This window comes from Ranitomeya variabilis, chromosome 4 (assembly GCF_051348905.1).
Source record: "Ranitomeya variabilis isolate aRanVar5 chromosome 4, aRanVar5.hap1, whole genome shotgun sequence".
Taxonomy (NCBI): domain Eukaryota; kingdom Metazoa; phylum Chordata; class Amphibia; order Anura; family Dendrobatidae; genus Ranitomeya; species Ranitomeya variabilis.
Genome location: NC_135235.1, coordinates 608,025,863 through 608,043,520, shown reverse-complemented (window position 1 = coordinate 608,043,520; position 17,658 = coordinate 608,025,863). Strand labels below are relative to the sequence as shown.

The following is a 17,658-nucleotide window of genomic DNA, read 5'->3' as shown; positions in this document are numbered from 1 at the left end:
CCCATTCCTTCACCCATGAGCTCTTACCTGTGTCTCCAGGTTTCATGCATATTTTATCTTAATTACCAAAATGATTTGCTTTGTTTTCGTTCTTAAACCAAACATCTCTCCTCTCCTGAAGCTGGCCTTCAACTCATGGACTTTGCAGCAGCTTTTTGACCAGTGTTTTTTTTTTTTTTCTTCTCTACTTCATACATTTGTCAACCTTTCTATATTTTTTTTTCTACTTTCACACCTGCATATATAATCTTGCTCTCCAATGCTTCCATTGTCTTGTACTCCGAGTCCTCATCTACAGCATTATCTTTAATTTTTTTTGCATATTTTAATATTTTTGCTATATAATGAATCAATATTTTCACCATCGTTCGCATTCTCATCCTTCAGTGCACTTTTATTCAACCGTGAGTTATGCTCATGTACACACCTACACTTTTTCGTCACTACTATCCTCACTTTGTTCCTTGTCACACACACACACACACACACACACACACACACTTCATACATATGTATTTGCTTTATAGTAATTTTTCTGCGTCTTTAATCCCCTATATTGTTTTTCCCTCCTCTTCATTGGTCCGTACCAGCACTGTATATACTTGCTTGTCCTGTGACTGCACAAGTGCCATCAATATGGTCACCCGCCTGGCTTCCTGTACCCAATCCTGGGAACACAGGGATATCACCACACCAGATCATGTTGCTGACCGCATGACACCACTGGAGTCACAGTTTCTAATAGATCACTACAGAGGTAAGGGGCCATTCCATGCCTTTAGGAAGCATTTACAGGGAATCTGTCAGCAGGTTTTTTCTATGTAATTTGAGAGCAGCACGATGTAGAGGTCATAGACCTCAATTCCAGCGATGTGTCACTTACTGGGCTGTGTATTGTAGTTTCAATATCAGTGGTTTATCAGTAGGAGATTAGCTCTACAGGACTAGCTGTCTCATGCCAAGTAGTCCTCCGGCTCTGTATAAACCCACCCCTCACCACTGATGGGCAGCATTGTGTACACTGTGCATAGGCAGTACTGCTAGATCTGCAGCAAAGAAAACTGCCACCTCCATTACTGAAAGCACTTTTGAAGTGTTTGTGGCACACAGCCACACATTGTAGCTACGTCCATCACACTGTGGATTTTAACCATATTGTTAAATGAGGTTTTCAATTGTGCAAAACGTATTTTTGACAGTTACCACTGCAGCTAATCACAGAGCTCAGTGGCCTGTGAAGTCTACCTCGGAAGCGCTACTGAGCTCAGTGATTGGCAGCACCTTGATGTCACTGCCAAGTCAGTGTTACGAGCAGCGAAAAGGAGTTGGCGCTGGACCTGGGGAGGGCAAGTAACAGCTCGGTTTGTTATTTTTAAGCACTTGTGGCCCCCTTTCCTGAAATTTGAAAACCCTTTGACAACTAATATTTCTTCTGTCCTGCCCTTGAATTGACAATCTGGTGGATAATGACCTACATTGGTAGCCAATGGTCACCCAATCATAATACCAGACACATCGGGAACTACTCACTGTATATATTCAGCAAAAGTTGCCCTTTAAGGGGTTGACAACTACTTAAAATTTGTTTAAAGATCACTCAGAATGGAGTAAAATAATAAAAGTACTACTTATGTGATATCTGGATGGGCACTTGACCACTGCAGCCAATCACTGGCCTCTGCACAGACCAGCGAGTCGCATGTCCATTTGCTTGGAGCAGGAAGTACAGGGATCAGCTCTAATCCTGGATGAACATGTGACAACTGCAGCCAATCATTACATGCAGCAGTACCATGTTGGCCAGTGATTGGCTGCAGTGCTCACATGTGTCCAGATGAAGCAGGAAGTATAGACACTAGCTACATAGTTATATAGGTTGAAAAAAAAAAAAAAAAAAAAAAAAAGACCTAGTTCCATCAATTATAACCTTTCTCCACCAATTGTACATTTTGTCACTAATTTAACTGTAACCCGCAATGTTATGTGTATTGAGGAAATCATCCATCCTTTGTATAAAAGCTGTTACAGTGTCTTCCATTACTACCTCCTGACTGCTCCAACCGTAAAGAACCCTTTCCTATTTAGCTGTCGCAATCACCTTTCTTCCACCCGTAATGAGAGCCCCCTGGTCCTTAGTATGGACTTTGGAAGAAAACCCAAGAAGCTTCTGAATAGGATTAGAGAAGGAATCTGCAAGGTATGCATTTCTTTTTATTATTTTACAACATTCTAATCATTTTTTTAGTGGCTGAACAACCCCTTTTAAGAACATTAATTTTCACAGAAAAAAAAACAAAAAAAACAGGTCAAGGTAAAAACATAAGAGGATAATTAAGTCATCACTTCTGGGGGCTTTACCCTGACTGAGGCTGGTACGATGAAACCATGGCCAATTTACTGGAGTATAAAGAACGGCTGCTCAGTGAGAAAAACAAGATATGTAACGTATTGATCAACGCGGAGCCTCCTTATACCAATATACTACATATCCGCGGTGATGAGCTGCGCTTCGTTGTGGTAAGATGAAGAACGTCAGCAGAACATGTCAGTCCCCGGCACAAAACAGCCTGTTTATCCGTACGCAACGAGCACATCATGACTGACATAATAGCTTATCCATTACAATGTTCTACTTCTACAAAAGTAAGGGAAACACACAGTGCGCAATTTCCTCACATATTATTGAACTGACCACAGATCTTTCCCCGTAGCACCTAAAATGGCTGCCAATAACAACAACTTCCTGTTCAGAGGAAGAGCAGCTCTGTAGTACAAACTGCTGCTGTACAGAAAATGGTCATACATGCTCATTTTAATGGGGAGAGGGGGAATAAGCCACCTCCTGATAACATGCCCTATTCTCGCATCCTCTAACATCTGTCTATCCTACCACTGGCATCCATATCCTCACTCCACGACACAGACACTGCCACTGCTTTCTACAATGCCACTCTTGCATCAGCTATTGACACAGTTGCCCCTCTCATCCATGGCAAAGTGCGACGTATCAATAGACAACCTTGGCACAATAACACCACTAAAAAGCTCCGGCAAGTGTCCAGGGTAGCGGAGCGGCGTTGGAAAAAAACACATGCAAGACGACTTCACTGCATTCAAACAGGCAACACTCGCTTTTAAATCTGCTCTCACCTCTGCAAACAGGCCTACTTCACAACCCTCGTATCTTCCCTATCCTACAACCCCAAACAGTTACTCTAAACCTTCAACTCCCTCCTCCGCCCCCCACTGCCCCCTCCAAACTCCCTCATCTCTGCTGAGGACTTTGCCACACACTTTAAAAATAAGACCGACCAAACAAGTCAAGTCTTCATTGTTCAACCACCACAACCCCTTTGTATACCAGACCAATACCCAAACCCCATAACCTCCCTATCCAACATCACCGATGGGGGGCTTAATTGTATCCTCTCCAAATCGCACCTCACCACCTGTGCGCTCGACCCCATCCCATCCCACCTCCTCCCCAACCTCACCACCACACTCAACCCATCCCTAAGGCTAGGTTCACATTGTGTTAGGGCAATCCGTTTAGCGCTAGCGGATTGCGCTAACGCAATGTTTATTTATGGGCCGCGTTAGGGGTCGCGTTAACGTCCCCGCTCTTGCAGATCCCCGATCTGCGAGAGCGGGGAACGGACCTCGGGCGCGCCGCGGACGCTGCAAGCAGCGTCCGAGGCGCGCCACAGAAGAACGGCACATCGCTAGCGCAAGCTGAAAAATGCACGCGCTAGCGATGCGCTGCAGGCGAAATTTACATTGCTGTCAATGGGTGCGCTAACGGACCCGTTGCACGGCGTTAGTTGTGACATTTTCGCCGTGCAATGCTGTCCGTTAGCGTGCACACATTAACGCAATGTGAACCTAGCCTTACCCACCTCTTCAACCTATCACTATCTTCTGGTACCTTCCCTTCTGCTTTCAAACATGCCACAGTCACGCCTATCCTTAAAAAGCCAACCCTCGATCCAACTGCTATGTCCAGCTATCGCCCAATATCACTGCTCCCATTCGCTTCAAACTCCTGGAGCAGCATGTCTACTCTGAACTTTCCTCCCACCTCTCATCTAACTTGCTCTTTGACAATCTACAATCTGGTTTCCGCCCCCATCACTCAACTGAGACAGCCCTGACTAAAAATCACTAACAACCTACTTACAGCCAAAGCTAACGGACAATACTCTGTACTCCTCCTTCTAGACCTGTCCTCTGCTTTCGACACAGTTGACCACTGCCTCCAACTACAGATCCTCTCCTTCTTTGGCGTCAAAGACCTCGCTCTATCCTGGATCTCCTCGTACCTTTCCAACCGCACATTCAGCGTCTCCCACTCCCACGCTACCTCCTCATCCCATCCTCTCTGTTGGAGTCCCCCAAGGCTCTGTTCTAGGACCCCTAATCTTCTCAATCTATACACTTGGCTTGGGACAACTCAAAGTCCCATGGATTCCAGTACCACCTCTATGCTGATGACACTCAGATCTACCTCTCTGGCCCAGACGTCACCGCTTTGCTGTCCAGAATCCCAGAGTGCCTATCAGCCATATCCTCCTTCTCCTCTCGCTTTCTCAAACTCAATGTGGACAAATCTGAACTCATCATCTTTCCTCCATCCCACAGATCTTCCTTACCTGACCCATCTATCTCAATCAATGACATCATGCTTTTCCCCGTACCGGAAGTCCGCTGCCTCGGAGTAACCTTCGACTCTGCCCTGTCCTTCAAACTGCACATCCAAGCTCTTTCCACCTCCTGTCGCCTCCAGCTCAAAAATATCTCCAGAATCCGTCCTTTCCTCAACCATCAATTTACTAAAATGCTTGTGCATGCCCTCATCATCTCCCGCCTTCACTACTGCAACATCCTTTTCTGCGGCCTCCCTGCTAACACCCTTGCACCTCTCCAGTCCATCCTTAACTCTGCTGCCCGACTAATTCATCTCTCCTCGCTACTCCTCTGCTTCCCCCCTCTGCAAATCTCTTCACTGGCTCCCATTCCCTCAGCGTATCCAGTTCAAATTACTAATACTGACCTACAAAGCCATCCATAACCTGTCTCCTCCATATATTTCTGAACTAATCTCCCGATATCTTCCCTCACGTAATCTCCGGTCCTCCCAAGACCTCCTTCTCTCCTCCACACTTATTCGCTCCTCATCCAATCGCCTCCAAGACTTCTCAGGAATATCCTCCATCCTCTGGCATTCTTTGCCCCAACACGTCCGACTATCAACCACATTCGGATCCTTCAGACGGAACATGAAAACCCATCTCTTCAGGAAAGCCTACAGCCTGCACTGACCCTGCTGCCTCCTCATCACTACTGAAGCTACCGCCTCACCAACGCCGGAGCTGCAGCAACCCTCAACCTATTGTCTCCTTCCCCATAATCCTGTAGAATGTAAGCCCGCAAGGGCAGGGTCCTCGCCCCTCTGAATCAGTCTGTCATTGTTAGTTTGTTTACTGTAAGTGACATCTGTAACTTGTATGTAACCCCTTCTCATGTACAGCACCATGGAATCAATGGTGCTATATAAATAAATAATAATCTGTCATTGGAGGAATGTGGGGCTCATTGGTTGGATCACAAAAATTAGGACAACCAGTCACGATTTGTCCTAGATCTGCTGCGGTCCATCTTGAGATGGGACTTGGACAGCTTTGATGTGATCCATTTGAAGATGGGTCATTAAGGTCATGTTCATGGGTTCAGTATTTTGTCAGGATTTCACATTAGTAAGCCAAAATCAGGAATGGAACAGTCAGAGGAAAAATATGATAGAAACACGTCACCACTTCATTTATCACCCACTCCTGGTTTTGGCTTACAAATACAGATGTGAATTATTGACCAAATTCTTAATGAGGCCTTACTATGACCGTTCTGCTATGGACCTATTTTCAGGGGCAACTTGGTCCAAGACAGTGATACCATGATCACATCCTCCAATGGAGACCTGGGCCATGACAGGACTGCTATGGTCTACTCTAAAGAGCTTCATCTTTAAAGATGGTCTATCTTCAGACAGGACTTGTGACCATATCAGTCTTATAGTGGGCCAAGTCCCATTTGTAGATTTGGCCAAACTGTAGTATTCCCTTTGATGGACCTAGTACCATCTTCTGATGGAACCATAGCAGTGCTGTCTTTGTGCATTAGAAGATGGTACTAAGACCATGACAGTAATTCTACAGTTTGGTACAATCTACAGATGGGACTTGGACCATGACAGTACTGCTATGATCCCCCTAGAAGATGGTACTAGACCCATGACAGTGATTATACAATATTAATCCCATTTAAAGATCGGAGGTGAACCATGACAGTACTACCATTGTTCCAAGGGGAAGATATAAGCGGGGACGCGCGCGCCTCAGCGTTCCGTTCTGGCGGCAATGGCGCCGGCGTTTCAGCGGTCCCACATGTCGCTCCGGCCCGCCGGCCTCTGCCCACCATCCGGCTTTGTTTGGGACCTCATGGAGAAAAGTAGCCGCCGCTACCTCCATGTACCGCTGCCTTGGTACAGAGGATTTTCTTTGGTGACCGCCGCCACCTGCCTCCTTCCTCCCCCTTTTTTTTTTTTTCTGTGGGGAAGGCAGGCTTGATCCTCTTCACTGCCTCCCCCTTCACACTCACCCATAAGGCCCGCCGACCCCAGCGGTGGTGCTTCAGGGAAAGGAAAAAGGGGGGAAAGAAAACCCGCTGGATCCAGTCGTGGCAGGGCGCCCCCTGTCAGGAACCGACTGGACCAGCCCCTGGAATCCCACGAAGAATCCTTCAGGTACGTGCTGTAGGTTCCCCATCAGGGACAGGAAACCAACTGATGTGGGAGAGAGGTACGCCCTTTTTCACCTGTAGGTTTCCTGTCCCTGGGGGCGGACCCCTCTCTCCGTGGTGCCATCATGGGGATAGAGAAAATAATCTTTATTTTTATATAGCGCTAACATATTCCGCAGCGCTTTTACAGTTTGCACACATTATCGCTGTCCCCGATGGGGTTCAATCTAAATTCCCTATCAGTATGTCTTTGGAATATGGGAGGAAACCGGAGTACCCGGAGGAAACCCACGCAAACACGGAGAGAACATACAAACTCTTTGCAGATGTTGTCCTGGGTGGGATTAGAGCCCAGGACTTCAGCGCTGCAAGGCTGCAGTGCTAACCACTGCACCACCGTGCTGCCCACAAATGGGCAAAGATTAAGAGGGAAGGTAAACCCTGTCTGTATTACTGGCAGGGTCCGAGCTTCAGATAGAAGGTGAACCATGACTGCACTGCCATGGTACAAGTTTCAGATAGGAGGTGAACCATGAGCACACTGCCAGGGTCCATCTCCCGATGGGACTTGGACCACACAGTACTGAGAGGGTCCATCCTTTGATGGGCCATGATAGTGATATTATGATATGGTCGCTGCCTAACTGAATATTGCAAAACGGATTACATTTTCAGAAGGCACTTGATCCACGGCAGCACTGCAATTCTTAGTGCCTTCATACTTTGGTATTACAATTGCAGAAAATGTAAGAATGACATTCTCTTCCAAAGAAGAGAAATGCTGCCGCAGGCAACTTTATTTTCTCTAGGATATTTCTAATTAGCAGAGTATAATCTCAGGTTGCGCTGCTCTCTTGCATTTTTATGATTGTGCAGAAAGAACTGGTTTCCAGTCTACTTGGTAATTAGGAGGAGCTCAAATTGGTGTATTCCAACCTAGAAAAGACGACACCTGAGGCAGCAATTAAAGTAGATTACTTAACTACCCTCCTTATAAGAATAGAGCAGTGCCGTAAACTCCAAAAGGATACTGACACCATAAAGAAAGCGGTCTTGAAGAAAACACAGCCCTCTCAGTCATACCACTTGTTGGGTTTAGGATGGTGAACCATGACGTTAATACAAATACATGAATTTCTAGAAAATACACTGTGCATAATGCATAACACACTGCGGGGCTGGGATTCCCAAGGTGGGTGGCCGCAATGCCCGCAGAGGCGCAGTCTGCAAGCCTGGCTGGGACGTCAGACGGCCAGAGCTTAAACAGCGCAGGCGCCGGTTTTGAAGAGAAAAAAGCGCGGAGGGGGCGGCGCCGAAAGCCACTGAAGATTGGAGTGACGGCAGAGTAGCGGTTCAAGCTGGGGAGTGAGGACCCGCCTCCCTGGCTAAAGACAGGTATTTTGGATAAGTTTCAAAACGCTTTATTTTGGGAATACTTGAACCAAAAACTAAAAGAGCCACCTTGCTAGAATGCAGCATTACTGCTGCACAAGGTGGCTCTTTTAGTTTATAACAGCTGGAGGGGGGTGACAGTGGCCCTTTAAGCCATTTTCTTCACCAACTCATCCCTCACCCCATTACGAAAGACACACAATGACACCTACATAGAAAAAAACTCAAACTTGTGCTCTACTGGTACCCAGCTTTTAGGTTACTTCCTCTAAAGCTTCTTACTCGATAGTAAACTGTCTGCAAGAAAATCTGCCATAGTTTGTCCTCCCCCTTCAATTTTTGAACCTCTCTGGTGTGCCGCCCAAAGACCTAAAACTAAAAGCCCTAATATTTTGACAGTTCCCACTACAATCCTAAGATTTGCAGTACACAATACAAACTTCCTAAATCTGAGGTGTTTTTCAGTGCCTTCAGCTTCTTGCCCAAACATGAAGTGTCGATTTCGGCATACAACCCTCTATGATCGTTCCTAGCCTTCACGAGAGGATTGTTGACTTAAAAGCTCCTTCATTTATGAAGCCTTTTTGTGGTCTCCATTTTCCATCAATGAATGGTCAGTTTTCAGGTTAACCACTTTTTTTTTTTTTTTTAAATGATGTTCCCTTGATTTTCAGGGCTAATGCTGCTAAGGTCAACTTGACTATCTCCAGGTTATGCATTCTCACTCTGGAATGAGTAGGGTTAACAAGCACTTTGCATCCCATATACATCTCATTCACAGGCAGTGGTCTATGTAAATGAAATGTATATGATGATTTCTTCGCTGTAGGGGTTCAGAACCCCCTTCAGCATCATATCATAATCTGCTTACCAAGCAAGTCAACTTATGCGCTGCACTGACAATACAGCGGCCACCCATCAGCCACAGGGTGCCAGATTTGGTGTGCAGGGGTGTGAACTATATTGTATTATACCAGCCTAGTTCGCCATTGCAATAGCAGGACAGTAGTGTAGCCTTTCCTGAAATGGACGACTGCTGATTATATAACAGTCCCAAGAGCTGAAATGCAGCCAGCCCTCCCTCAATGTTACCTTGCCGGAGGCAAAGCTTTTTTTTTTTTGTATGGGAGTTGGCCAAGCGCAGCCTAGTTAAACATTTTGCTAATGCTATGCTCTCTCCCCTTTGGCATGGAGAGGGTTACATCCGCCTGCAGATATAATGTCGCTATTGAGTCCCCCCCACTCCTTAGGGAGATGAAGATCAACTGGAGGATTGAAGTAGAAATAAAGATAGAGAGAAGATGCAGACCCACGCATCATTCACCTCCTACCCGAAAGTGACAGCACGTTCCCACACAGACACATATCCAAACTGCTGAACTGATATGGTAATCGCCCGTCTCATTTCTAATGCACAAGAAGGAAGCGATGCCCCCTTGTACTGGACAAGCTCCAGACAGAAATTACCCCCAAATGACTGCAAGAAGCAAAGCAAACATCATCCCCCTCTTCTGTCAAATATTAGGGAAAGTTGTGTGACCACACATCCTGCTTTCCAACAGATCTGTACAGTCCAGAAGAGAACTGAAAGGAGAACTGATCAGTAAAACAGTAAAACTTAAAATACTTTAAAAAAAAGAATAACCTGCTGTTCAAGCAACTGAAATTTGATCTTACATTAGGACCTTATTGGCAATTATGCTTTTACTGTCGCACATCTCCAAACCTTGTGTTGGAAGGTAATCTCCTGATTTATGCTGCTGAGAAGTCAGGGGCAGCACTGCCATCAGCGCTCCTCCAATCAAGAGGAAAGTTTCCTACCAAACTGCAACTTTTGGAAAGTTTCCTTTTAAAGGTCCCTGACAAGTCAAACTCACACTGCATCCAAATCCTACGTATGGAGTATACACTCCATGGGGTTCGGTTTACCCCACAGAAAAAAAAAAGTTTCTCATGCCAGTCCAACATCAAACCAGTCCATCAGGTTTAGCATGAGATTCTGCCAGGCTCAGTGTGCCCCAATGCCATACTGAAAATGTCCAATATATCCAAAGCACGGCCACGCCAGGCCAGGCACAAGGCACGGCCACGCCAGGCACGGCACGGCCACGCCAGGCACAAGGCACGGCCACGCCAGGCACGGCACAAGGCACGGCCACGCCAGGCACGGCCACGCCAGGCACGGCACAAGGCACGGCCACGCCAGGCACGGCACAAGGCACGGCCACGCCAGGCACGGCACAAGGCACGGCCACGCCAGGCACGGCACAAGGCACGGCCACGCCAGGCACGGCACAAGGCACGGCCACGCCAGGCACGGCACAAGGCACGGCCACGCCAGGCACAAGGCACGGCCACGCCAGGCACAAGGCACGGCCACGCCAGGCACGGCACAAGGCACGGCCACGCCAGGCACAAGGCACGGCCACGCCAGGCACAAGGCACGGCCACGCCAGGCCAGGCACAAGGTACGGCCACGCCAGGCCAGGCACAAGGTACGGCCACGCCAGGCCAGGCACAAGGTACGGCCACACCAGGCACAAGGCACGGCCACGCCAGGCACAAGGCACGACCCCTGAGGAAGGAGCAGCGCTGCTGCTCCGAAACGCGCGTCGGGGTGGGTCCTGTGTCCCCCAGTTGCTGCACACACCAGGTATGGTACATATACTCCTGTTTGCACCTATTTAGGTGTTTGATATCAGGCCTGTACTACTTTATGTATTACTCTTTTTATTTATATGGGCCGGTATCTCATTATTACTGAGTATTGTTGTATGTGTCAGCTATGGGGGGCACCACAGGCCCCTAAGTTTACAATGTACTGTGGTTTGGTATTCCACCACCCTTACCTTTGTGCCTACATATTTATACTGTTTTTAAAAGGTATATTAATAAAAGTGATATTTTAAGGGATATAACTGTGTTCTTGTGGTGATTTAGGATTTCTGTTTTGGCAGTTGTCCCTATTAAGTCCGTGACATACATATTTAGGAGAGGACATTATTTGTATATATTGCATACCATGATTTTCCCTATATGTATTATGTATGCTACAACTTTATGCTATGACAAGGCACGGCCACGCCAGGCCAGGCACAAGGCACGGCCACGCCAGGCCAGGCACAAGGCACGGCCACGCCAGGCCAGGCACAAGGTACGGCCACGCCAGGCCAGGCACAAGGTACGGCCACGCCAGGCCAGGCACAAGGTACGGCCACGCCAGGCCAGGCACAAGGCACGGCCACGCACAAGGCACGGCCACACCAGGCCAGGCACAAGGCACGGCCACGCCAGGCACAAGGCACGGCCACGCCAGGCACAAGGCACGGCCACGCCAGGCACAAGGCACGGCCACGCCAGGCACAAGGCACGGCCACGCCAGGCACAAGGCACGGCCACGCCAGGCACAAGGCACGGCCACGCCAGGCACAAGGCACGGCCACGCCAGGCACAAGGCACGGCCACGCCAGGCACAAGGCACGGCCACGCCAGGCACAAGGCACGGCCACGCCAGGCACAATGCACGGCCACGCCAGGCACAAGGCACGGCCACGCCAGGCACAAGGCACGGCCACATTGTCCTTCCTGTGTTGGTAGCAGCCATGGTTAGGGTATGAGAAATCAGAATTGAGGAGGATGGAGGAGAGGGAGAGTTTTCCCAAACAGGAGCAGATGATCTTACGCACCCCTTCAGCTAGCAGTGGGGAGCTATAAGGAAAAAAAAAAAAAAAGTTTGTGTGTGCCTTCCAGAAACAGCACCACCCTTCCCGCTAATGCATTCAATTAAATGGAGCTGAGCAGCAATAGCAGATACAACACAGTATTTTTTGCAAAACCCAATATTTTTTTTTCTAATTTCATACAAAAAGTGACATTAAATATCAAGACCACCCCAATACAAAGTTCCAGGCTCCTGTGTCCATCTCAGAGAATTGCTGCCCTTTGAGCACAATCCCAGTCCTTCGGGGATGCTTGGATCCGTACACCCTCGTCACGCTTAAACTGGCAAGTACAGATTTCATTGCTTCCCTCTCAGCAACCAGAGCCAACAACAAGCGAGGAGTGATAATATCTGGCTGCACTGTTCTCAGGGTTTACAGCCATTCTTTTCAATGGAGGGTCTAAACAAAGCCTGGTACAAGCCGATACGGAGTTATTTAGGGCACGGTCAGAACACTAATACGCCAGTCTTGTGAAAACAATTCTAGATAGGTGCCGGATTATGCATGTAAGCCGACAAACACAACGGAGTCAAGAAAACACGGTGCTCATCATTTGTGCTGATTGGGAAGCAGAAGTCTGTACCGACAGGGCTTGCTGGGAGTTGTACTACCTAAAAATATGGACGGCTACGACTGCTATAAAAGCGAGAGCAGAAATTTAAAGAGACATCTTGGAACGTATTAAATGCTCTGCATTGTGTATAAAAGGTTACACTAATAAATCGCCAGAGCCAAGATAAACAGACTTGACAATCACAAGGCACAGCCAAACAAAACCTATTCTAGCCAGTGGAGACTGAATGGAAGAGATAAAATCCATAGAAATGACTAATTATAAGCAGGACCTGACGTACAATGACCAAAAGCTGAGGAAAAAATCCATACCATTAACCCAGCTTAAAGATTGATCCCATCACCTGCTCCCATTGGTGGCGGCTGACCTTATTATTGGAGGTCATACTCTTCAGTCAGAAAAACACTGACCAATAAGTTTCTATTCGCACTGTGCAGCCAAATCAGGATTTATAGCCAACAACATCCATCAGACTAAACAGATTAAAAAGTCAATGTCAGAAGAGCGGACCATTTAAAGCTAGGGTCACACCGCCGTATTGTCTCATCCAAAATAATCGGTCCGGTTGTGCTAAACACACATTGCGCAGAGTGTGCCCAGGAGGAGAAAACAAAAGTCTCCATCTTCTACATTCCCACAGACTCACATGGCCGAGTGCAATCTGATTTACGGATACAAATTTTGCATGCTGCATGTTTTTTCCTCGGACAGTCTCTGCCCATTGGGAAAAATAAATAAATGCTGGATCGGATATATGCACGGCCCTATGTCCGATCGCACTCAGACTGAAAATGCTGCCATGTTCTCCAATCTTTAGGCACATTTCTATCAGGCAAGGATAGGTAGTTAAGCAGCACCAAGAAAGAAAAAAAGATGCATCACTCAATAGCACCAACAAGGAGGTTTTCTCCACCTAACACATCCAAAACGAAAAACAGAATTGGGATAGTTTCATGCACGATATAAATCAGAAAAGACAATGTCGTCAACCTCAGTCATCATATCTGCGGCTTCATGAATTTGTAGGACTAGGAATACAATTAATCAATAAAGATTTATAGTATATATATATATATATATATATATATATATATATATATATATATATATATATATATATATATATATATATATATATTTTTTATTTTATTTTATTTTTTTTTTTTTTTTTTTACATATGGTATCCTATATAGAATTTTAATTTTGTCCTTTTAGAGTCTCATAAGCAATGTTAATAGAAGCAATGTCTTACAAGTCTGTTCTCTGAAACCCCACCAACAGTGAATATAATGAAGCAAAATCCACATCCTGTTCTGTATCCTTCACTTACACAAATAAAGCAGAGAAGGGAACAAGCAACGTGTTCTGCAGCCGTGATATAATGCTGGTTAAATACTACAATCTGGGCACCTATACATTTGCTAGGGGGGTGGGGGAATCCACTAAAAATAAATAAATAAATATTAAGACGAAAAAAATAAGTAAAACTTTAATGATATCTCTATCTCACGAGAACAATAACAAAATAGACATTAGGAAAATATTTATGCCAGGATGGCAACAACCATCGTTCTCCATGTCGCGGCCTCAGCTGGGCCTATGTGCATAAGAAGCAACAGGTCCCTCCTCCCGCCCGTCCCTGTAATTATGCACAAATCTCACCATCGCCCTTCTGTGACAAAGGCTCACGGTATAATTGAAACTAAATTAATTTTCCACTTGTGCCGATCGCTAATGAAACCATCACTGCTGAGCATCAAACCCAAACGGGAAGAAAAGGAAAAAATATATAGAAAATATTAACAATAAAATTATGTAAACAATACAAACTTATTTTGATCATTTTTTTTTTTTTAAAGGCTATTGTGTGCAGAAGAGAAGCATCAGACATTACACGACACCCAGTGATTACCAATCGTCTTGCTGCGCACAGTTGGCATCTAAAATAGGGATTGAAAATGGAAATATTCACGATTAATATATAAATATGGAAATTGGCAGAATAATAAAATTAATTCAGGCAACGGCAGAGTGTAGAGAGACTTCTTCATGGGAATTAGAGAGGGCTCCGGTGCTGGGCACACAATTAATATCATGAGGAATTGAGAGGAGTTGGCATCAGATCAGTGCGGATGTGTCAGAAGTTAGAGCAGACTATGAGTGAGGTCACCCATGGAAATCACAATAATAATTATATATATATATATATTAATAGTAAGAATATTAATATATTCTATTATTTTTATTCTGTGATTTCCATGGGTGACATCACTCATAGCCAGCTCTAACTCCTGACATGTCCACGCAGCGGCGGCCGCCAGGTGTATGCCAATCTCCGGCACCACGCTCTACCGAGGCCTGGCACCAATTCATCACCAGTCATATCCAGTGCACCAGTTACAGAGTCAGATACCATAATGGCAACTTCAAGGGTCAGCACACCAACATCCATATTTATTTCTACCCCTTAAACCAAAATGAAGTCACATGACCACATTGTCCCACCTCCAAGGAACCTCAGGGGACAGAAATGCTGCAAAAAAAACAAACAAAAAACAGACACACAACAAAACGCCACTAATTTACTTTGGAGGGAAAAAAAAAACAAAAAACGAAGAGGGGCTTCAGGTTAAAAAAAAACAAAACTGCAGGCTCCATGTAAAAAAATAAAAAGTGTATTAAATACATAGAAACAGTAGTGTGAAAACATTGGGGTCTAGGGCTCGGTGTCCCTCCCGGGGGCGCCACTAGTGACAGAGGCAGGTGCCCCCCAGCAGTGGTAATACACGGCACAGGAGCTAAGAGACATATCATGCAGATGTCGCACAGAAACGGTCTCACATCATAAACACAACTTGCACTCCTGCGCCAAGTGTCCCACTACTCCCCCACTATCCCCACTATCCCCACTACTCCCCCACTATCCCCACTACTCCCCCGGCGCCTGCATTTCTCACCTTGTAGACATTCTCGGTGAGCCGGTGCACCTCCTCCGAGCGGGACATCCTGGCTCCAGTCAGTGCCATACACCGAGGGACCCGCTGTGACGATAGTAAAAATCCCGGTACCAACAGCGGCAGCGGGGACAGCTTTATCCTCAACGCTGTCACTTGTGTAGGCGCTTATATATGAGGAGGCGTGGCTTCGTCTCCATGACACGCCCAACTAACCCGCCTACTGTTTCAAATCAAACGCCCCGGCCCATTGGTCCGCCTCTTAGAAGAGTCTGGCCTTGGCGTTGCTTAGTAACAGCCGCTTTCCCAGCGCCGCCGGCCGGGCCCACTCACAAACATGGCGGCCTGGGGAGCGGACTCAGGTGTGACCTGTACACGGAGGAGGCTTCCAGCCAAAATAAACGATATACAAGAGAATGAAAGACAAGCTCATACATGGCAATATGGAACGGTCACCCAGCTTTCCCAGATTACTGAAAGTCAACTCTGTCTCGATGTGTAGAAACAGCAGCGTAGGAAGACTGATACGTTTACCTAGAAATTCAGGAGTCCGGGGAAGCTGGTGTAATGTCACAAGCACGAACTATTCCGCAGAAGTCCATAGATACATACACCATAGAGTTGCATTGGAAAGCTGCTCTTAAAGGGGTTTGGACAACTTCTTAAAGAGACCCAGATGAAACAAAAAAGACTCTCCTCCTGAACAGGCACTGTAACTTCCAGTGATGTCAGACATTGTGCCACATGACCACTGCAGTCAGTCAGCACTTGCTGATGGGCAGCAGCCTTCATACGTCTGGCAGTCCAGGAGGTATATTTTAGGGTTGTTTTTTTTTTTTTAATCTCAGGTACTTTTAGCATTTAAGTAGGGACTATCCAATAGGGAAAACCCCTTTAATCATTAAATTCAGGTTTTTCCTATAGTCCCATTTCCCCCCAGTGTATAACATCCATCACTAAGTAAGCACAAAAATGTAGAGGCCACAGAAAAGCCCAGTCAGCTCACCAACAATCTTCACATTTTCTATAACATCCATCCCCTCGCACTCGGTGTGTAACCTCTGACCTCCTGCAACCAAAGGTATAACATCTGGCCCATCGTCCCCCGGTGTGTAACATCCGGCCCTCACCCCAGTTTATAACATCCAGCCCTTGGCCCCTGGTGTATAACATCTGGCCCCTCATCCCCCAGTGTGTAACATCCAGCCCCTGGCCCCCGATGTATAATATCCGGCCCCTTGTCCCCTGGTGTATAACATCTGGCCCCTCATTCCCGGGTGTATAACATCTGGCCCCTCATCCCCCGGTGTATAACATCTGGCCCCTCATCCCCCGGTGTATAACATGTGGCCCCTCATTCCCGGGTGTATAACATCTGGCCCCTCATCCCCGGTGTATAATATCTGGCCCCTCATCCCCGGTGTATAATATCTGGCCCCTCATTCCCCGGTGTATAATATCTGGCCCCTCATCCCTGGTGTATAATATCTGGCCCCTCATCCCCCGGTGTATAACATCTGGCCCCTCATCCCCCGGTGTATAACATCTGGCCCCTCATCCCCCGGTGTATAACATCTGGCCCCTCATCCCCGGTGTATAATATCTGGCCCCTCATCCCCCGGTGTATAACATCTGGCCCCTCATCCCCCGGTGTATAACATCTGGCCCCTCATCCCCCGGTGTATAACATCTGGCCCCTCATCCCCCGGTGTATAACATCTGGCCCCTCATCCCCGGTGTATAATATCTGGCCCCTCATTCCCGGGTGTATAACATCTGGCCCCTCATCCCCGGTGTATAATATCTGGCCCCTCATCCCCGGTGTATAATATCTGGCCCCTCATCCCTGGTGTATAATATCTGGCCCCTCATCCCCCGGTGTATAACATCTGGCCCCTCATCCCCGGTGTATAACATCTGGCCCCTCATCCCCGGTGTATAACATCTGGCCCCTCATCCCCCGGTGTATAACATCTGGCCCCTCATCCCCGGTGTATAATATCTGGCCCCTCATTCCCGGGTGTATAACATCTGGCCCCTCATCCCCGGTGTATAACATCTGGCCCCTCATCCCCGGTGTATAATATCTGGCCCCTCATTCCCCGGTGTATAATATCTGGCCCCTCATCCCTGGTGTATAATATCTGGCCCCTCATCCCCCGGTGTATAACATCTGGCCCCTCATCCCCGGTGTATAACATCTGGCCCCTCATCCCCGGTG

General features: G+C 47.0%; 1 protein-coding gene across 8 annotated transcripts in view; it reads right to left on the bottom strand.

Annotated features, from left to right (window-relative positions):
- BAIAP2 (BAR/IMD domain containing adaptor protein 2) overlaps positions 1-15,642 on the bottom strand; it is a 145,242-nt gene extending 129,600 nt beyond the window's left edge. For 4 of the 8 annotated variants that reach the window (XM_077253342.1, XM_077253340.1, XM_077253343.1 and 1 more), the window contains exon 1: positions 15,441-15,622. In XM_077253342.1, the coding sequence (XP_077109457.1) occupies positions 15,441-15,509 (69 nt within the window). In that variant the 5' untranslated portion in view covers positions 15,510-15,622. Of the gene's footprint in view, positions 1-15,440 lie in introns of all 8 variants that reach the window. The other 4 variants (XM_077253348.1, XM_077253345.1, XM_077253344.1 and 1 more) reach the window with 3 other exon arrangements.
- Between the last annotated feature and the right edge of the window lie 2,016 nt (positions 15,643-17,658).